The 21,821-nt window shown below is 51.1% G+C and overlaps 1 protein-coding gene and 1 long non-coding RNA gene across 11 annotated transcripts in view; one reads left to right on the top strand and one right to left on the bottom strand.

Moving 5' to 3' along the window:
• Positions 1–20,638, top strand: part of SOBP (sine oculis binding protein homolog) — a 150,221-nt gene extending 129,583 nt beyond the window's left edge. For 5 of the 6 annotated variants that reach the window (XM_073220836.1, XM_073220835.1, XM_037012253.2 and 2 more), the window contains 2 exons: positions 1,031–2,920; positions 18,796–20,638. In XM_073220836.1, coding sequence (XP_073076937.1) covers positions 1,031–2,917 — 1,887 coding nt within the window. In that variant the 3' untranslated portion in view covers positions 2,918–2,920; positions 18,796–20,638. Of the gene's footprint in view, positions 1–1,030; positions 2,921–3,083; positions 3,285–18,795 lie in introns of all 6 variants that reach the window. The other variant, XR_012124682.1, reaches the window with a different exon arrangement.
• Positions 14,506–18,487, bottom strand: LOC108389567 (uncharacterized). Of its 5 annotated transcripts, none has more exons than XR_012124685.1 (3): positions 18,261–18,487; positions 16,035–17,650; positions 14,506–15,043 (listed from the first exon to the last, which is right to left on the bottom strand). It is a non-coding gene; the product is annotated as an uncharacterized lncRNA (long non-coding RNA). The 5 variants fall into 5 exon arrangements; XR_001851285.3 differs by having other exon boundaries at positions 16,403–17,650; XR_005059700.2 differs by having other exon boundaries at positions 14,506–16,541; positions 16,802–17,650.
• Positions 20,639–21,821: the final 1,183 nt, after the last annotated feature.

Here is a 21,821-nt window from a genome sequence, read left to right as displayed (position 1 = left end):
TTCTTGTTTAAAATGCCATATGAAGGAAAGACATTTGTGCAAACAAGAGTCATATTTGAATTGTAGATCATGTCTTCACCATCTGTGAGAGCTGATGGTGTTGCAAAATTAATGTGTTAATGAAATCACAATAATTTCTCCAAAGTAATGGGTTCTGAAACCGAGAATGACTATTTTTTTGAACTTTGATGTCTAGTGATTTCCAATTGGGAAAAGCTCTCAGCCTTTAATTAGTTCTGCAGCCCAACTTTAAAATAAATTTGGTGATGTCTTTCTTTTGCCAGGAGTAGATCTAAAGGGGGGATAAAGCCATAACAACTTTTGGAAAACGTTCTCTGGTGTTTGAAAAGTTGTTAAATAAGACTGCCTGCCAAGAAATGTCACCAAAAATTCTGACTACTGAGAGAGAGTGGGCAAACAGCTCAAAAAATAATTCTAGCTTGCTGCAACATCACAGGCTGGGAATAGCTAAACCTCACACAGACTTCATGACTAATTCCAAGTTTCCCCTTGGAAGCCAGACATAATGATGTTCAGTGCTTTGTTACTGGTTAACACACACACCCTTTCCAATCACATTATCAAGCACAGTCAATGGTGTAAAGTGACTTTGCATGAGGAGAATTTTAAAAGGCTATATTTCAAAGCCCACTGAACTTTCTGGAGAATCCTTTCTCCAAAACTATTTAAATTTGCATTTGCAATGAGCCTCTTTGACAAGTGAAAGTATGTGGGCAGGTGTATCTATTCCTTTTTGTCAGATCCACCTTTAAGGCATGCTTATGATCATTATCTATTACCTATTGATAATTCCTATTCTGAAGAGTTGATATTTATAAAGCAATTCGACTTCCAAGAAGAAATCATTTTTCAGAAACCCTTAAGAATTTTACCATCTAGAAAGAAACACTTCAGCCTGTTGGAAAAATTGTGATACAAGTTTGAAAGAACCTTTATGTGAAACCTGAAACGCTGTCTGCCAAAGGAAAGAGCTCATCTTACTTTTTCCCTTTTTGTCACTGTGTTGTAGGTGTGTGACTGGTGTAAGCACATAAGACACACAAAAGAATACCTGGATTTTGGGGACGGGGAGAGAAGGCTTCAGTTCTGCAGCGCAAAATGTCTCAATCAATACAAAATGGACATTTTCTACAAAGAGACGCAGGCCAATCTTCCAGCTGGGCTGTGCGGCACATTACATCCTCCCATGGAAAACAAAGCAGAAGGCTCCGGGGTGCAGCTGCTCACTCCAGACTCTTGGACTATCCCTCTAGCAGATGCTCGGAGGAAGGCCCCCTCCCCGGTGGCTGTGGCTGGCCAAAGCCAGGGCCCTGGCCCATCGTCGTCCACCGCCGTCTCTCCATCTGACACTGCCAACTGCTCTGCCACTAAAATCCCCACGCCAGTGCCCAAGCCCATGGCCCTGAGCGAGACGCCAAACATCCCTCCCGTCTCCGTGCAGCCACCTGCCGGCATCGGGCCTCCCCTCGGCGTGCCACCTCGCAGTCCTCCCATGGTGATGACCAACCGCGGCCCAGTGCCACTGCCCATCTTCATGGAGCAACAGATCATGCAGCAGATCCGGCCGCCCTTCATTCGTGGGCCGCCGCACCACGCCTCCAACCCCAACAGCCCTCTGTCCAACCCCATGCTGCCCGGCATCGGGCCCCCGCCGGGCGGCCCCAGAAACCTGGGCCCCACTTCCAGCCCCATGCACCGGCCCATGCTCTCGCCGCACATCCACGCCCCCAGCACCCCGACCATGCCGGGGAACCCCGCGGGCCTGCTGCCGCCTCCGCCCCCGGGCGCACCCTTGCCAAGTCTGCCCTTCCCACCGGTGAGCATGATGCCCAACGGCCCCATGCCGGTGCCCCAGATGCTGAACTTCGGGCTGCCGTCGCTCGCCCCGCTCGTGCCGCCGCCCACGCTGCTTGTGCCGTACCCGGTGATCGTGCCCCTGCCCGTGCCCATCCCCATCCCCATCCCCATCCCGCACGTCAGCGACGCCAAGCCCCCCAACGGCTTCTCCAGCAACGGCGAGAGCTGCGTCCCGAGCGCCCCCGGCGACTCCTCGGCGGCGGGCGGCGCGGCGGGCGGACACTCCCTGTCGCCCCGGGACCCCAAGCAGGGCCCGTCCAAGCCCGCGGGCTCGCCGCCGGGCGGCTCCGGCCAGGCGCTGAGTCTGGCGCCGTCCGAGCGCGGCCGCGGCGCCGTGGTGGACCTGACGCGGCGCGCGCGCAGCCCCCCGGGGGCGCCGCAGGGCCCGCCCGACGGCGTCATCGACCTGACGGTGCGTCACCGCGCCCGGCTGCGCAACGTGATCCAGCGCGCGCTCCACGCGCACGGCCAGGCGGAGCGCGAGGCGGGCGCGGCCGAGCGCAGGACCCGCGGCGGCTGCAGGGACGGCCACTGCAGCCCGCCCGCCGCCGGCGACCCAGGCCCCGGCGCCCCCGCGGGCCCCGAGGCGGCCGCCGCCTGCAACGTCATCGTGAACGGCGCGCGCGGCGCCGCTGAGGCCGCCAAGGGCGCGGAGCCGCCGCCGCCGCCCGCGCCCTCCAGGAGGCCGGCGCCGCCCGAGGAGCCGGCCGTGAGCGAGCTGGAGTCGGTCAAGGAGAACACGTGCGCCGCCGGCGGCCGCCGGGACGGGGAGGCGGCCCAGAAGCTGGTGGCGGAGGAGGCCCTGGAGGGCGGCGGCGAGGCGGACCCCGGCCTCAACAACCCCGCGGACGAGGACCACGCGTACGCGCTGCGCATGCTGCCCAAGGCGGGCTGCGTGATCCAGCCGGTGCCCAAGCCCGCCGAGAAGGCCGCCCTGGCGCCCTGCGCCGTCTCCGCGCCCGCGCTCGGCGCCGGGCCCGAGGACCTGGAGCCTCCGCTCAAACGGAGGTGCCTCCGGATTAGAAATCAGAATAAGTAAAAGGTTTGTACGCCCACCTCCGCACGGCCAGTGCACCCCCATCGCCGCGCCCGGGGCCGGGGAGCGGGGCTGTGTGGCTAGCCCCGGTTTTACCCGCCCGCCGCGCAGTACACCTGTGCGGTCGCACGCGGCCATCACTCTAATGCAGCCTCGTTCCCCGTCTCAGCCCCGCGGAAGCTGTCGCCGCATGTAAGTGGCCCTGCCCAACGTCGGTCGCTTACTTAACCAGCCTTGAACCTGATTTGAAACTCATTTAATTTCGGCCTCGTGTTCTTCTCTGTGATTCACCCTGTTGAGGAAGAGAGAGAGGAGAGATTACTTGGGACCTGAAAATGTCCAGTCGTGAGGTTACGGGGCTGCGGTGAAGGTGAGCTGGGCCGCTTCCTGCAGCTGGTAGACCCCTTGGCAGAATGTCCCAACTCACCAGATTTTCTCAGCAGTCACAAGATGCCATTTGCAAGATGAGAGAATAAAAACCAACCTTCTTACGTGCTTGTAAGCCAGCCACATGCAGGCCACCAAGCCCCATTGCCTGGCCAGGTGTTGCAGCAGTGGCTCCGAGCTCCTGCTCAGGGGCCTCTTCCTTCATCTAGCCACCGAACGGTGTTCCCCAGGGCGGGCCCGGCAGTCCCCGAGGCCTTTGCTTTCTCCCCTTTGAGGCTCAGTGGCTTAGCTGGTGGGCGGCTCACCTCTGCAGACCATGGCGGGCGCTGGCAGGGAGAATGGTTACACCGCTGACCTGGGTGAGTTCACATCTCTGACTTAAGCGGGGCATCTTGCTTAATGCCAGGTGAGCCATTGAAAATGAGTCCAGAATTTCAGAGGGGAAGTAGCATGTGTGGCACCCCCACCTGGCCAGTGGTGGCCTCCTTCGGTCCTCTCACCAGCTGGCGGAAAAGGCATCGTCTGCCTCTGACCAAGGAGGAGGCATTGCCCAAATCAGGGCTGGTACGTGGGGGAACCAGTATTCAACCCAAGCCTGCCAGACCCAGGGCCCAAGCTCTCCCCTCTCTCCAAGAGGGCAGCCCACAGGCTAATGTTCAGTGAATCAACTGTTTGTGGAGAGGAAAGGAAGAGAAGTGGGCGTTTACTGAGCGCCTCCCTCGGGCACCTCTCCTTCCACACAGAGGTGAGCACGATTCAGGGCCGTCCATGGCACTCACCGTCTGGTGGGGGAGGTGAGCCCCGGGGAGCAAGGACGCTAGGTAGAGGGGTGGACCCTGTAGGAAGAAGAACTCATGTTGAGATGCGCCCTCTTCTGAGTTTTTTTTTATTAGCACTTATTCAGATCTAGATCCATACAGTTAATTGCTTGTGTCTTCATTATACTGATGAGGAAATAGACCCAGAAATTAAGTAACTTGCCAGAGTTGACCAAGTTAGTAAGCAGAGTCAGCTTTCAAATCCAGGCTGACACCAGAGCTACATTTTCCACTATAGAACAGGCTAATTGGTCCCTTGATTACCCTACTTGATCAAATTCTTTTATCCGTCTTTGTCTTCGGCAAAGTTCCTAGACAAGAGTGAAGCCTACCTTCCATCTTCTCTGTTTAGACAGTGTTGTCCTTTTCTTGTGAATTTTTTTTACTGTGTTCAGTCCTGGCTCTTCAGCATCAACCGCATATGATTGCATCTGAGCTGCCGTGTTTACACGGGCACCAACCAAGCATGTGCAGCCAGAAGTTTGCTCGAGAAGAACAGAACCAGAGCAGGGGGCCCGCTAGGTGGCGCCGGGCGGGTTTTTCACCACCGTAGTTTGCGGCCTCCCGTTCCACTGCGGGCTTTGCGGCAGGAGCAGGACACTGAAAATCAGCTCGCTGTTCCTTCTTGATTTTACATCTGCACATTCTGCTGTTTGGAGACCGACATACTCACCCTTCTCATAGTCGCCTCAATTGAAAATACCCCTGACTTTTCCACCAGAGTAATTTAATGTAAAGCAGTAAGTAATGGGAAGATGTGGGACAAAGAAGTGATGGCTTTTAGAAAGCCAGAAAGCACTGGGAATTGTAATTTTAGATATATTCTAGTGTCACTCATTCAAATTAAAAGAAGAATGGGGGGTGGGTGGGTGAAGGGTTTCACTACCATTGTTGGAGTGAGAAGTGACTAGATCAAGAGTAGTGCCACTGGCCCATAAGTATCATGGGGCCTAAAGAACATAAAAGCATGAACTATATTATGGCTATTTGGATGATTTATGTTTCTGAATAAAGAAGCAGGCTGGGGTCTCCTATGAGGATCAGAGCTGTTACTAAAAATAGTAACCTGGCTTCAGCCAGTTTCCAAAGATGCAGTGACAAAATTGTGCATAGTTCCTTCAGATTGGAGAGCTCTGTTTACGACGGTTCCCCAAGAAATTACAGCTTTTCTCTAAAGTCAGAGGCCCTCAGGCTTTGCCAGCTACAGCAGGGTGACGAGGCAAGCGATTTAAGATTGGCACTAAGTCATGTTTCTGCTTGTCTTCGGTAGTTCAGGCCACCCCCCGCCCAGTCCCACCCTGCCGTCATTCACCCACAACCCCTGACCCGTCCTCATTTTCTGGGCACACGTGGTGCTGTCTTTCCTCTGTGCCTTACCCCGCCTACTCCTGTGGTTGCAGACACTGAAAATGCACCCGTTAGTTAAAGGACTGCATGGCCTTCGTGCCCAGAGAGTGAACGCTGTTTGGTGACGAGTTAAAGCCAAAGGGGAAAGAATCACAAGCCGAAACCAAACCTGGGCTGAGTTGTGGTGGTGAGGTGTGCTGAGGGATCCCTCCATGTGCTCCATGTGCGTATTGGTGACTCACGATGCTGTTTCTCCGGGGAAAGCCGGCCAGTACTGCGGTGGGGGCTCTCCGTTCTTTCACCGTGCCGGCCATTCTCATGCCGTGTGACTGTTGTTGTTCATCATTTTAAGCAGATTCAAAGCAGACTGTATCTTGAAATCAATAATGCAGGCAGCTACAGTTGTCTTCAGAGAAGTCCGTGTATCTGCGAGTTCTTGGCAAATCACAGTGCTTTTTCCATTTTGAGGTTCTAGTGTCCCCAGTTACCTGACTTCACGCGTTCCTGTTTGTTGATATGATTACAAATGATTTCGACAGATATTTTCCTAGATGCAGAACTAATTAAGTTTAGCTGAAGATTTTCAAAGGTTGTAAACTTCTTGTAATCTTCAACTTTGAAGACTCTAAATATCAGTTCTGCAGCTTCTGTAAGCTGGGGAAAAAATCCCCCCAAATAATGAGGAAAACAATGTATAACTGATTTCCAAACTCTTCTGTCCATAAAGAATTCCATTTATAGATGGAATACTCCCTTCTGTGTCCTTGCCCTGGAGCTTGGGGGATACCTGCTTGTACATTTGCTGAATTTCTACAGTTTACACTTGTGTATGGTACACTGGGGAGTTCAGAATAACCATTTGCAAATGTTTGAAGGCATTCAAAAGAAAATACCCTCCCCCCTCAATTTTCCAGGGAAATGACATATGTTAAGTAAAATTATCAATGGAAAAAATGTGTACCATGAGTAACCCTCTCCCCCTCACTTTTTCCATTCCCCAAAAGCAGCAAGTCCGTACAACTGCCCACCTTTGTGGCCTCCATATTTCCATGTTTCTAAAATGAGGAAGCCCTAGAGGCACCCTCCAGCCCGAGCCGCAGTGCTCCGCAGCCCCAGCCCCAGCTTCGTGCCGCTGTTTCCTCCGGGAGAAATGGAGCAGGCAGCTGTAGTTCTGGCTTCTTGGGGGGTAATTGTTAGTCTGGCTGTGGAGCCATAACCCCGGAAAGAACTATCTCGGGGGTGGAGTGTGGGGTGCCCGCCTCATTAGGAAAACCAGAAGGGTGAAGCGACAGGTCACTCGCCAGTCTGGTTTCTCCAGCTGAGAAGCTTGAGAGAGCAGGCTGCCTGGGAAGTCAAGTGTGTACCCCTGAAACATGATTATGGGTGTCTGCTGTCAAGGCAGGAAAAGTAGAAAAACTGATGAGAGTGAGAAGAGGAAATCAATACAAATAGGATGTACTCAGATCCTGTACCAGATTGAGGTTTATCATGTCCCAGTACTTGATTACGGAAAATGCTAATACGTGACGTGACCAGTTCCCTGATGCTCACGTTTCCGCTGTCAGGGTGCGGACGGCCATCTGCTTCCAGCAGAGGTGATTCAGAGGGCCAGTGAGGAGCCGCCAGGCTGTGTCACGCCCTCACGCGAACAGGGAGGGCCCGGCAGAGAGCTTGCTCTGATCATTTCACACTCTTCGAGGAGTTTTCTGGAACGAGCAGGGTCAGGACCGGCCTCAGACACATCTCATTCATGCTGCTGGGTCTGTTTTAACCCTAGGACAACGGGGTTGAAGGAGGGTTTTAATGTGCCAGCATCTGGCTTTTAGATATTATTTCAATCAGATTACGATGGAATATAAAATGACACACGTGGCCAGGTATTTACTCCTATAAATGCAGGCATAGCCCCCCATCTTTAGCAGGGCAGGGACCAGGCTGAGCTAGAGAGGCTTCCTTGCACAGACTTGAAAACAAAATCGCTGGCAAGGCTGGGCGAGTGCAGCCCTAGTCCTGGGTTTGGCCTTTGACCTTCAGCCCCACATGGCAGCCCCTAAGCTGGTCTCCTGTTCCACGTACCCGTCCCCAGACAGCCTCAGGAATTCCCCTGAAACTTTGTGGAAGGCTTTATGTGTCGATGCACAGAGCCATTTGCTTGTGAGGAGAGGTCCGTAATTTTGGCGTCAACAAAAGCATTGCTTTACGTCTCTGAAGGGTTATATTATCACCAAACAATATCCGCGTAGGAATTTTTCTTGTTGCTCTGTGGAAGCTGGAGTAATTTTAAGTTTCCCTTAAAATTTAGGATGATTTTCAGCAATACCTAATATTGCAGAATCACTGTTGTAGCTACATAATCTAACACTTGATTGCCTTAGTGACAAAATGCAAAAGATTATAGGCTTTTCCTCCATTGACTGTGTCCTGTGAGTGCCTATGATGAAGAAGAAAAGGAAAAGAAGAAAAGAAACAAGCTAGATATTTCCCCAGCACTTGGACTTTCAAAGTTTATGCTGTGTAGGGAGAGCTCAAGGAAGCATGTCTGAAGTTTGAGAAGTGGATGGGTCTGCGACACCAGCGCATTGACGGGCCACCCGTTCTTAGCTCCCTAGCGTGCTTCCTGAGCTGGAGAGAGTGTGCTTGAAAGGGGAAAGCATTCGATCAGCTACTAACAGGCCATTGCCCAGAAGGGCACTGGAAACAACCTCCCTGTTGGGTTTCCAACGAAACACTTCCTCGCGGGCCTGAGCGGCTGATCATGGTTCAGCCGTTTGCACGTACCTCCGTGCAGACAAGCATGGTGGAGAGGCAGACGTGTTTGGGGACCAGAACACTACATCTGATAGCTCATGCAGAGGGGCACTCAGCTTCACCCCGACACTCTGCCTTTTCTAGGCTTGTGTCAGAGAGATTGTGCCAAAGGGACAGACAGTGGCCGTTCCATATTCCATCACCCTGTCCCTTGCAGAATTAACTTGTATCCTTCCGTTGCCAGTTGAGATGCATAACACTTTATGTGTGATGCATATAAAAAGTAATGCATTCTGTGTGTATAAATTTTTTGTTCTTAATGCCTCAAAAACATATAAGGAATCCATTTCAGAGAAACAAAGAGATCAGCTTTCAAAGATAAATAAGTCAGTGCTGGCGTTAACAGGGCCCCATTCTCAAGGGAAAGGAGCAAATGCCATCTCAGATGCCAGCTCTAAATACTACCACGTAGAGCTCTTCTCCAGATTTGTGGATTTCCACAGCGTTCTGCTTGGAAAAAAAGAGGATGAGGTCAACATTGGGAATGCAAGGCCATCAAGAAGGAAGGGACACACACAGATTATTTCAAGGGTCATTAAAAAAATTCTAGTGAAAATGACTGGAGCAAAAGCAATAACGATAACAAAATAAGAGTAACAACAAAAACTTGGAATTCGTGTCTCATGCTTTAAAACAGCTCGGGGCATCCTGAACATTCTGAAATTGGAAGCAGTCAAGTTGCTCCAAGACCTCTTAACTCTGTGCTCCTAGGACTGAGCTCTGGTCGTAGGCCACAGGGAGCTCCTGCCCTCTTACCCGGCTGCCCAAACGCACAACTCGGGACAGGGAGGGAGGGCACGGGGGCAGAGCTGCCTCTGCTCGGCGGTGGGGTCAAGGCAGCGACAGATCTGAGCGGTCAGCACTCTCCAGCCTGGTTCCAGCCAGATGTCGGCAGTGTTGCTGGCTTGCTCATTCTTTCCCTTGGAAAGGTTTGCTGTCTTCCTTTGATAGCAAGTTGTGTTTGGGGTAAAAAGGGAAATCAGAATGTGTGACCGAGAGCATTTAAAGAAAAGAAGAAGAGACATACTTTATAGACTCATTTGGTGTGGAACATGGACCTAACATCCCAAAAATGCAATTAAAAAGGATCTCTCGCCCTCATTTGTATGGCTTATTTCCCCAGGCATGTTTTGGTATTGAAAAGGAATGGTACTCCCATACAACACGTGCCTCAATTTGTAATGATACCCGCCTTGCAGCTGGCTTAGTTCTCCAAGTGTTCCTGAAATGTTACTGTCTTAAATTTGAGCCAACCTACAATAACAAATTATCTAGAAGCGAAGTGGCTGAACTGCATTTGGTGAGAGGGGAAACCCTGTATTTCATCCTTCAGCTCTGGTTTTGGAAATGCAGCCTGTAATGTGATCTTTTTCTAAGGAAATCTACACATGCACACTTTAAAAATTGTGCAGATTGGGTGTTGTGGGAGCAAGAACAGTCAGGTTTAAGTTTCTCTGCGAAGTTCTGCATCCCATCAACAAACCCTTTTGATATTTTAAACCCATATTTAGAGTAATTTCAAGATACTTGGAGCGCATGTGGTTAAATGCAAAAACTTTGTCATTATGATTTGTTAGATGCTTATACTTTAAATATTTATAAGCCATTTCTAAGTATTCTGTCCAAAAGCTTTCTCCCACTAGAATGCTATAACTGAGTAGTATCTGAGCATCATTATGTATGGAAGATACAGGGTGAAGGCACCGCATGCACGTTCTTCCTACTTTTCTGGTTTTAATTCAGATGCCATTTTTAGTAGATTCAGCTTATTTTTTAAATGCATAAAAATCACAAACAAGGTTGGTTGTGATTAAAAATTATTACCCAGTCTTTCAAAGGTTCAATGTTCAACTTGAATCCTGCCGAGTCCCACTTCTTTGTGGGGTTATTATCCTTGGAATAATTAGTAAACCTTCCATTATAGTGTAGGATCTGAATCCATGTCCATGTAAACTTACGTGTCTTACCGTTCCTCCAAAGCATCTTAAACAATCTCAATTTCCTAATCATTTTAGGGTTAGATTGAAGTGTTACTATTCATCACCAGCCATCATGGAAGCTACAACACAGAACCCTATCTTTATCATAGGTAGCCTTTCTGTGCACTTAATATGAAAAGGAAGAGAGGAAAAAATACTTTCTATTCCCAAAGTCGATCCATTTACGTCTCGGAGGTTATCAATTTCAGACTGGCCACAGGCCACTGGGTCTCGCATTCTTTTATGGCTGGCAAAGTACAACTTTCTGGCGAGGACAGGGGAAAGGAGGCTTTAAAAGGCTTGTAAACCTGCCTGAACATCTTATAGCTCTTACCAAACAGAATTTCCAGAGTTAAGTGTAAATGAGTCAGAAACATAGATTGAATTTCTTTTAAAATATGCATGCATTTAAAAATTAAGGCCAAACTCCTTGGCAAAGTAAGTTTTGGGTTTAGCCAAACCGCAGAGGTTTGAAAAAGTAGTTCCACAATTTGCCAGACCAAAAATATATCTAGGTCCCTCTATTCCTCTCATTTAAAATAGTGACACCATAAACGTGGGATCTAATGTCTATTTTCATATCCACCAAGGTCTGAACAACAGGAATCCCAAGGGCTAACTGAAAAACTGTGGGAAAAAGTTTGGAAAAACATCATGACCTTGCAAAAGATGAAGGTCCCCTGGCTCAGGCTTCTGATTTAGACAGTGCCCTCACCCTGGGAAGCTCTGTCTCAGCCGCGTGTGTGTGTGTGTGTGTGTGTGTGTGTGTAGGAATGATAACTTAAAATAAGTCCTGTACTTGGAGTTCACAGTTTCTCCTGAATTCATGTATTACAATCCACAAAACTTAGTAAGCTCCTGACCATATCCAAACAGGAAGGAAGTCCCTTGTCCCTTGTTTATAGTTCAGAGATTCTCTTCATTTATTTCCCTAGAGGGTAAAACATACCCATTTTTAACTAACACTGACTTGGCACAGGGGCGCTGTTAATAAGAGTTACCAGGAAGGGTGGAAAGAACGGAGAGGAAATAAAAAGCAGGAGAGGAAGGGCAGTAGCCCTGGACCTTTTGGGGGAGCTGACAACCTGCTGAGAGAGACGAGAGACAGCCACGGTCACGCTGGCGAGCAGCGGCCGAGCGTGCGCACACAGCTCCGGGGGGCCCAGCGTCGCCGGCTGGTGCTCCTGGCTCAGCACGGGCGGGGCGTGCAGGCGTCTGCAGAACAAGTGGGTGACGAGTCCTTGGAGAAGAGGAGTGAATGGGCCCAGGGGCGGCCGCAGGCTCCGGTCCCCACAGAGGCAGGTCCTGCCCTCTGGAGACAGCTGCTCAGAGCGAGGGCAGCGGAGGCAGGTGGCCCTCCCGGCGGCCGGCGGCCCTGATGGTAAACACGCAGACTGGGCAGTGGCCACGGCCAGGGCCATGCGCTCTGCGCTTGTACCGAAGCAGCGGTGGCCCCGGGTGCCTTGCTCCTCCTCAGCGGCCTTGGAGAGTCACAGAATGTGAACTAGATCCCCCAGGTACCCCCGAGGGAGCTTGGCACTTGGGTTGTCCTTTCCTCTTTCTTATTCCCAGGCTGTGGACCTAAAGCTTCCCCATGGGGAACAGGTGGGCTCCCAGTAGGGAGGGGGGTCAGCGGTGTGGTGTCAGGACAAGACGTCAGCTCTGGAGTCGGGCTGGCCTGGGCCGCGGTGCAGGGAGCCTCATCTCCAGGTTGTGAGCAATAACAGCAAGGCTGTGAGGGTCGGGAAGACGACGCACATTCAATGTGGCACCTCATGGTGGCCCCAGGAATGGCAGTCACCGTCCCGTTAGGCCGCCGTGCCTGAGAGAAGAGCACAGGCTGGAGTGGGGCCTGCTCGGGCTGGAAACCTGGCCGTGTGGTTCCCAGCTGTGGGGCAGGTTGTATGGCCCTTGTGCACGCCCCTGCTCACCCGCTAACTGTGACAGCTCATGTTCATGGGGTGCTTTCTGTACGTAGGCAGTGTTACAAATATTATATGCTCACAGCAACCCTATGGGAACCATCACTAAACCCATTTTACAGATGGGGAAACTGAGCCACGGGGTGGTTAAACCTCTTGCCCAGTGTCACTAGCCAGTGAGTGACAGCACTGAGATTTGAGCGGCAGCCTGGCCAGAGTCTGCAAGCAGCTACTGAGCATGTCTTCTATACTAACAAACAAAACCCTACTTCATCAAGTCGTCAGTCTTCAGTGTAAGTAACATAAGCTAAATGTCCAGGTACCTGGTACACAGTTGGTGCTTATTATGAGACTCATCATGTGGCCCCTGCAACCCAGCCTGTGGGGTGGAAGGTAATGAAGCACCTCCGTGCTGTCAACCTCAGAGGTTAGGGAAACCATTGCGGAAATTGGAAGATGTCTGGCTCTATGTTTACAAATAGAGACTGGGACAAACGGAACAAACGTTCAAGGTCAGGACCGGAACCTGAGCCCTCATCCGCCTTTCCTCTTGGTGGGACACAGGACACGACCTGAGCTGCTTGGGTTACACGCCCTGTGCCAAGGACCAGAGTCATATTTTCGCCACCCATGGCCTCGCATCCTGTCGGGCAGCTGATTTCAGAGCGGGAATAGGTTGTGCCTGACTGTCTGGGTTGAGAGGGTGAAGGGCTGCAGAGAAGCAATTATCCATCACACGATCCACCTCCTAGACTGTTTGGGGGCAGAGGGATTGGGAATCAGCATGCCTGCTCTTATTTTCCATAGAAAATACATTTCTATGAATATGAAGCTTGCCCCATCCTACACCCCCGCCCCTCTAATCGGTTGGTTGTGAAAAATAAAGTGTCAGAAAGACCACCTTCCCAGACCTCACCTAAAATCTTAAAATCTATTATTCATTCATAGATCATAGTACTCGCACATAAAGCCACTCTTTTCTCTGGGTTCTTTTTTTTTTTAAACCTGGAATGCCTGTGTTCAGATAATATAGATAGAAATAAAATCAACCTTAACACAATAAACATTTACATTTTTTGTCCTAAGCAGAATTTTTGAGAGGCACGTGACCTGGCATCAGCTGCTTTGTATACTGGATGGGACTTGAATGAAAATCCAATGATAATTTCTCAGAGTTGTTGTTTGCAAAGCAAAGGAGCTGAACTGTGCATGTCTCTCAGCTCTGACGCTGTGACCCCAGCCTGTCAGGACTAGGAAGGGGCGAGGGGAAACCAGGCTGGGGAGTGCATTCCTCAGCAGGGAGTGTGGACTTTGGAGGCGTAGCACTGGACTTCAGTCCAGCTTTGTCCCTTTCTAGCAGGCGACCTTCATCGAGTCAGTTCCATACCCTTCCTAGGGAAGTCTCCTCATCTGTAAAATGGGGATAGTAACAAATGCTTCAGGAGCATTGTTGTTTCAATGAAATAAGTGCATAAGTGAAATAAGTAAAAGTGCCCAGCACATATTTGGTATATAGTAGGTGTTCAGTAAAATCTGACTCCTTTCTTGGAAACACTGCAGCTTCCCAGCCCAGTGGGAAGAGGCTTGCTGAATGCCAGGGGCAGAGGGCTCCTGGCTCCTCACAATTCCTGCAGGACATCAGCCGTATCATGTGACTCTTCATTTTATTTTGTCTTTCGGGACAGGATGTAGCTGTCTGCTGCAGGGAGTTTGTGAGGGGGTTCAGTTAGGGACCCCTGCACACTTTGTGGAAAGGCTCAGACACTGGGTCGTGAGTTTGCTTAAAGCCCCAGGTTCCAGAAAGGACTCAAGGTAAAGGGGTTCGTTGTCCAGGCTGAAGAAAAGGACTTGCCGTAGGGGTGCACGACAGGCGTCCAGGGCTCAGGGCTCCCTGCCCCAGGAACACTTAGAGGCCAGCAAGGATGCGCAGTGACCATCTGGAAGAAGAAACGGCCTCGGTACCCATTAAACTCATAGACCCAAATAAGCAAAGAACACCAAAGTCTTCATTCGTAAAACAAAGAAGTAAACGTGGAGTCATCCCAGTAGGTGGTCTATATGGGTGTGATTTTGACTGATTAAGGGGTAAAATAAGAGAGATTGCTAGAGAAGAAAAATGCAAAAAAGAAAAGCAAGGCCTCTATGTTTGGCTTAATTTTTTTTTCTTTTAAATATACATAGACCCCAGCTTATCAGAGGCACGGATGAGTAACTGAGTGGTAACAAGTTGCTTTTCACACCCAAGCAGGAGCGCAGCTCGGCCTAGCTTACCCTGGGCCCCCACACTCACCCCTCACCAGGGTTGTTTCCCATAACAAACACACTAGAAAGGAGAAAGGATGACTTTTAATTACTTTCATCAACTAATGAGCTCTAAGGAAAGAGATGTCATCCACTTCCTAAGTGGAAACTGTTTCCATCTTGGTAAAAGCCACTTCAGAGCTATTCATGAAGCAGTAGTTGGCAGGGGAGGAAGGGAACCATTTTTTTGGCAAAACCTTGCCAAGCCACAGCCCGTTCTGGGGTGGGGCTGGGTGCAGAGACCACTCCCTGGCCTCACACCTGGGCTTATCCGCTGCGCAGGTGGCTCCGTTCATTAACCACAGGGCTCTGCCATTGTGAGTGTCCCAGGATAGCTGTGGCTGCCTGAGAGCAGTCCCGTCCCCAGGGACTCATTATTGTCCCAGATAAACAGGGAGGCTGAAGTCGACAGGTAATGGCTGTGCTTAACCATGATAAGTGAGGGGCCGATGTGCCCCAGTGGATGGCATCATTGGTCGGGACCCAGACAGCTGGACAAAGGCGAGCTGGCTTGGCAACGGGCGCTTCTGGCACATCACAGAGTTGATGCCACAGAGATTTAGACTCCTGGGAATACAGGGGTTGGACATGAGAGTCTTCCTTGGAAGCAGGTAAGACAGACCTGCAGAATTTTGAGTAGGCTAATTACAGAGGTATTTGGGGAAGGAAAGAAGAATAAAAGTTTGGGAAATGTATTCGACTCATTGAGGCTGGCTTCCTGTGCAGGTGGACTCTCACATCACGGGGGGACTGGCTTGGAAACACTGGAATATAGAATAAGACAGACATTTTTCTCCAGACCTACATTTGCTTCTGGAGTGGTTGATTGGAAATTAGGAAATTTGCTTTTAAATGCAACCAGCATCCAGCATAAGTCTTAGGCAGTAAAGGCCAAAGAAGAGAAGGTGAGAATGGCCATATTTTGACACTATCAACACTGGAAGATATTAGTGCTCAGACACATTTTTCTCTCTGTGATTCTACGAGAATTCTTGGGTGATACAGGGAGTAACTGACATTTTTGGTGCCGTCCTGACAGAAAGAAGTGGACGGAATCTCAGTGCACTTGTACAGTTAGGATTCCATGGGCAAGGCGGTTCATTCCTCTGGCTGAACGGGGCAGGTGGCCAGGAGTTCTGAGGCACCTGGCGATGCCTGCCCCCCGGAGACCGTGCACGGTGTACTGGCCTTCATGCACAGCACATACTTGGCTCGAACGTGAGGCACGAGTGCGAACCCCCTGCATGAAGGGACACTCCGAAAATCTCTGCCAGAGAGGTGTGTGTGTGTGTGTGTGTGTCCCTGAAACTTAAGACGTTGGGGTCCAGAAATTCAGTCTTCCTGATACACTGACAATGATTAATGTCCAGCTGCTCAAGTTCATAATCCTACATACTTGACACTGGCTGTGGCCCAAATAATCACCGAATATGAGATGGAAAATATAACAGAAAATCTTAACCCGGCTCCCATTTCACAGAGGAACAATCAAGGCTTGGGGAGGTCTAAGGCCCAAGGTCACAGAACTAGGTAGGGGCCACGCTGGACTCTAACTCACGTCTCTGACTCCCTTGTTGTAGAAATGGCCCCTTGACTCAGACCATGGAATTTAGACGGGATGGATCTCCCCTAAGACCCCTCTGCTCGGAAGGGCAGGTCAGGAAGCCACGGAGGCTGTGGACCCTCCAGCGCGGACGCTCTCTAGAACCCCAAGCTTGCTTCCTCCCAACTCCCGGCCTTCAGGCCTCGCCCAGCAGAAGCTGCAGGAAGGGGAAGCCCAAGCCTGGTTCTCCTCGTTCACTGATAAACAAGAGTCTTTCCGTGGCACCAGCGAGCGGGCTGCCCAGAATCAGAACCGGAAGAACAAATGAGGGTGACGGCAGTACACCCCCTCCTCAAATGTCACCCACAGAAAGGACCTCGTACCGCCGCCGTCGGCCTCTGTGGGCATCCCGGCCGCGGCCAGTCCTTGGTGAGAGGGAAGCAGCGCTGTGCCATCGTCTGCCTGGCCGTTCTCTCCAAATAAGCTTGGTGCGAGGAGGCTCTCAGAGCAGCAGGAGCGCGGCTGCAAAGGATAGAGTGGGTGCAGCTGCACCGTTTAGAACTTTGGGGGAAAACACATATTTACCAGACAATAATAGATACCAGAGAACAATACTGATTATTACAGTGTTTGGGATGGCAGGCCTGCGGCTCAGGCTCCAGAACGGCTCCCATTAGAGCCCCACGCCCCACGCCCTTAGGAAAGCCTTGAAACTTTCTCCAAGTCGCCGCTGTCCACGCTCAGCCTTTGTCCAAAGGGGCTCTGAATGCAAAGGAACTTACTTGAGAAACATTCCTCTTTGTGGGGTCATGATTAAATGAGAGGAAAGAGCGACATCCTTTTGAAGGCAGTTGCAGCATCCTTAAGTAATACAAAATGGTGTTTCCCACTTGGAAGAAAAAATTTTTTTTTCTTTTCCTTTTTAAAGAAAGAATTCAGAGGTCCCCTCTGACCCCAAGATTTGGTCGCTCTTGGTTCCAAGCCCAGAGGTGGGAACGGGTTCCCTCCCTGCACAGCAAATTCCAGGCTGTGCCCCCGAAGGTGGGGGGACCGCCGAGGGGCAGCCCTGGGCCTGCGGGCCGCCTGGTCTGGCGGTCGTCTCGGGGCTGTTTGCCGGGCCCCCGCGGCCTCTCGTGTGATATTGGCTCCTGTTTCCCTTTCTGCCGTTGTCTCAGTCTCAGAAAAATAAAGGAAGGAAGAGAGAAGAAAAGAGAAAAAGAAGAAATCAAAGCGAGCTTTTCGTTCAGAGATAAATACGCGCATTTCCAGCTCTGAGTGTGCCAAGTGGGGAGGGTTGACGCCTTGGAATCCCACCCGGGCTGCATATTTGTGCTGTTTCACATTTTCACTTTTGTGATTTAATATACATATTAAAGGCGCCCAGATGTGGCGATTTAATGTGATTTGGGGAACTCAGGCATTTCCTGTCAGGCACATTCAGATTCCCAAACCCTGTTTTTTGGCCGATCGTTGTTCCCATTAACACCAGGGTTTGGATAGTAGGGTTCAAAGCACAAGCTCGTACCTAGTCCCCCTAACGGGCATTTTCACCTCCGCCCCGTTGTGCTGAATTCATGCTGCAGACACCCTGAGCGAGTTTCCAGGTCTCTCTGTGGCCTCCATCTCCTCATCTACAAAATGAGGAAACTGTAGTGAATTATCTCTGGGACCTTCCCCCTCACATGTTAAACTCTATCACCTCTCTGAAGTTATTTGTTCATTGTTCCAGAAATAATCTTGACAGTTGTAAAGAGGTTTACAAGTCTTCTGGCACCACCTCACATTAGCCCAATTTCATATTTCTGGCCTCCCTATTTATTGGCTGGAAAAAAAGGCACTGTTTAGAGGACGGGGGTTGGAGAGCTGCTTGATCCTCATTCATTCACCAAATATGCTTCAGGCTGAACAAGGGGCTGGGTGCAGAGACGTGGGTGAAGCAGACACAGGCCAGACCTCAGGGACTTCCCGGTTTGGCTGGCAGGTTTCTAAGTGGCTGCTTACTGGGAGGGACTGTATTTCAAACCAAGGGACTGGTAGCAACTGAAATAAGCCAGGAGAGAGAGAGGGGCTGAGCCTAAGGTGTGTGGTGAAAGCTGGGGTGGGCACTCCCCAGAAATAGAAATATTTCCTGTATGCAGTCCAGGTCAGAGCCTCTGTCCTGGGATCCCAAGGCCCGGTTGGTTTACTGTCTTCCAGTCCCATGCAACTGCTCCATGTGGGTAAGAGGTAGCAATGGCTCACCTTTGTCATGCACAACCCTTTGCCAGTGCAAGAGGGGCATTTCCAGCTCGGTTACCTCCCTAGGAAACATCTGAAGAGCAGTCCACAGGTCCACAGGAATGTTTCATGTGCCGTAAAGTGAATCTCTTGGCTTTCCTCCTTTGCAGCAAACACCAGTGCTGTTGCATGGAGTCCAGGCATGAGCTCGGGAGCTCCAGGGTCCCCTGGTGACCGAGCCTGGCTTTGGGGTGAGCCTGGGCGAATGGGTCTGGGTTGCCAGGGATGCAGCTGAGGTCTTTGGCTGAGGGCGGTGCCCGAGACTGGTGCTGGTCTTCCAAGAAGTGGCTCGGGTTTCATTTCCTCACACAAAACTGGCGGGGCTGACCCTGAGCAGAACGCGATGTAGAGTCATGTCGAAACCACTCGGTGCCGCCTTAGCTCTGGGGTCTGGGCTGAGGTCTGTCCTGCCCGCGGCAGAGTAGCTGCTCGGACCGCTGTCGGGGTGGGGGCAGGGGGCTTCATCGGTGGGTTCTGATGGCCACTTCTCTTCTTCCAGGAACGCGAACTCACAGGGTACCTAGCGTGGAGAGAGGGCACAGAGCAAACCATGTCCCACCGTCCCTGACACCAGCTGTCAGCTCACCACCCCCTCTGGCTAAAACTCAAGCCAATGAAGCCGCTTCCTGCGGTTCAGCATCTCAGAGGAAGCAGCCCTCCCTCGGTGGCCTCGGGCCCAGAGAAGCCAGCGCGTCTTGGACCTGCCAAGGCGGCCCAGCCTTCCTGCTGCCACCATCGCTGCTTCTCCCCAGAGGAACTTAGGGATTTCACCCCTGGTTTTTAAAAAAACAGAACACCAACAAGCCACAAGGAGCAATGTCTGTACTTCCTGCTCCATCTTCAGGGCACAGAGGGTGAGGCTGGAAGATGGTCTGGATTTGAAAACAAAAGTCTTTTAAAAAGCATTTTAAAAAACTGCTGTGGACTTGCTGCTACACTGAGTTGCGTGTGATCTGCATTGTGCGGTTGGGGACCTGTTCACGTTCGGAGGGCGGAGAAGGGTCGGACTGGGGTCCCAGCGCCTCGGGTTCATCTCTGTGCTGCCCAGGATGCACTTTTAAATGAAGAGTTAGAATATTTTATTGGCTAATATACTTTTCCTGGTTTTTTTGTTTGTTTGTTAGTTTTTTACAAAGGCCGCCTTTATCCTTTTTAATGCCATATTTTCAGTGTTACACTTTTTATGGCTTTTAATTTTCGATTTGACAGATACAAGGAGCAGCATGAACAGCTTGTACTGCGGTCTTTCAGACACTGAATGCCAAGAGAACTCGGTAAATGCTTATTCTTCTCAGCGCCTCTTTCAATCCCCCTAAATAGCGCCCCGTCTGGGAACAGAGCAAGAGTGCTGAACTGAAGACCAAAATGCCCTCAAGGTGTAAAACAATCCGAGGGGGGGGGGGAGTATTCGCTGGGCGTCAGGAAAGACTTGGATGGAATTTCAACCCCGATGGTCCCCGGGGATCCGGGGGGTCAGCGAGCGATCTCTCCGTGCGCAGAGCCCTTTCATGATAATTACAACGGCATGGACAGACCAGCGACAACGCGGGGCTAAGTGAGAAAGCTCGCCCATGATTCCGTTTCACTGCTTTCTCCTGTCACGGTCAAGAGAAATGTGCAATTCGATCCTCAATCGGTGGGTGGAGGATACAGGGTAGATTTTCTTGTGTGCACTTGTACAGTCGTAGCTGCGCGTCCAGAAGTCCTCTCAAGTGTGTGGACTGCCTCGGAGTTGGTGAGACGGTCGTGGAGTATCCCATTCTGATGAGTACAAGAAAAAGAGAAAATAAGAAAAAAAAAAATTCAAAAAAAGAAAAAGAAAACTAAAAAAAAAAAAAAAATCCAATCACCTTGTGATTCAGTGTATCTGTTTACTAACTCAAATAAAGCAATTGTTCCCTCTGGAGGAGTCGGGGCGCCCCTGCCCGCCGGGCGCGGACGTGGCCCCGGGAGCCGTGGACAGACTATTATTTCTACGATCTCCTTTGACACTCACTTCGCAAGTCAAGCTACTGTTTTACAGGTGCTCCTTATTTATTAGAGCCGTAAGAGCTTGGGGGACACACCTGGCGAGCGAGCTCGCTTTTTAAAAATGAAATTGGGGGGCAGGGGAAGGGAGGGGGAGGGGGGATGCCCCAAAGCCCGGGGAGAGGATTTATAAAAGTGAACAAAAGGAAAACTTCAGCAACGGATTCCAACCAACCCCAGCGCCAAACCCACCCACGCAGGAAGCAGCCGCCCCTCCTCGGGGTGCATTTCCTTGCGGGGCCCCCCACCTTTTCCTCTCTCCCTGACCAGTGTCAGAGTCATCAACAAAAATAAATCTCTGCGGAAAAAATGCACTTACATGTGCTTATTTTGCTTTTCTCATTATTATGACTATTGTTATTTTCCTGTTAGAAAAGGGAAGACGTTTTTTAAATCAAGGCAGTAAGTTTTCAAAGATGAGAAGGAGGGGTGAGGCTGCGCGGGCATCGTGCTCCTCTGCACCGGAGCCTGCGGTGCGTCCGGGGGTCCGCTTCCCCACCACGCCCACTGCTGGCCCTCCAGCGTGCGGAGGGAGCCCCGGGGCCGCGGGCTGCCGCGTCCCTTCCCAAGTCCTCCCCAAAGTCTCCGGGAGCTCCATGCCCTGGAGGCCAAGCCTCCCCGGGGCCCTCGGTCGGGCTGGGAGGTGCTTTTGAGTTGCAGCCTGACGGGAATGGGGTGGTTTCTCCCCGTATCTGAATTAGGCATCAGGAAGTTTCTAAGGTGGAAAGTACATTAATACCTAGTCCTGGTCAGTGTAGACCTGCCCGATCCTCTTGTTCTGCGTCTGGAAAAACGAGCCCGAAAGAGTGAATCCCAGAGTCCCACACTGAAGTTGGTTCAGCTTGTCAGAAAACAAACGTTCATCACAAACGTAGGCACTTTCAGCAGGGCCCTGTAAGGGACCATCTAGGGGTAGCCTAAGGACACCGGCGTCCTCCTCTCGTGGGGCCCAGGGGACTCTGGGGGCTCCCAGTGTGGGGTGTGTTGGGAGCGACAGCTCCGTCAGAGCCCCGCAGGCCCCGCTGAGGACGGGGCAAAGGCCCCGAGGCTCTTCTTCATCTGGACTTGGCCATGGTGACAGTCACCCAGGATCCTGATTGGACTTCTGTCTGTGGTCCAGGAGTGTTGAGCAAACGTTTTGACCTTCTAGAAATAAAAGGTACCTCTGGTCCAACATGCAAAGATTCTGTGGCATCTCACTAGGTACGAGCACACCTTTTCCTCTCTGTCTTCTCTTCACCTTAGGGCTCCTTGAATACAAAGTTCACTTGGGCTGTCAAATTGTGCAGAGAGAGAAACAGAAATAGCAATACAAACAATTACTCACATGTCAGGCATATCACGCTGGCCCCCTTCCATCTTCAGAGACCCTGTGGGGAGCAGCCTGTTGTGTTCCCTTGGTTACATAAGAAGAACCAGAAGTTCAGTGATTGGCCAAGATCACGCTGCCGGGGATTTACAGTACGGACTTCAAGTCCAGGCGGCTTAGGGCCAGGG

The sequence above is a fragment of the Manis javanica genome, chromosome 13 (assembly GCF_040802235.1).
Source record: "Manis javanica isolate MJ-LG chromosome 13, MJ_LKY, whole genome shotgun sequence".
Lineage (NCBI taxonomy): Eukaryota > Metazoa > Chordata > Mammalia > Pholidota > Manidae > Manis > Manis javanica.
Note: the sequence above shows the minus strand (reverse complement) of the source record. Positions and strands in the feature narration are given on the sequence as shown.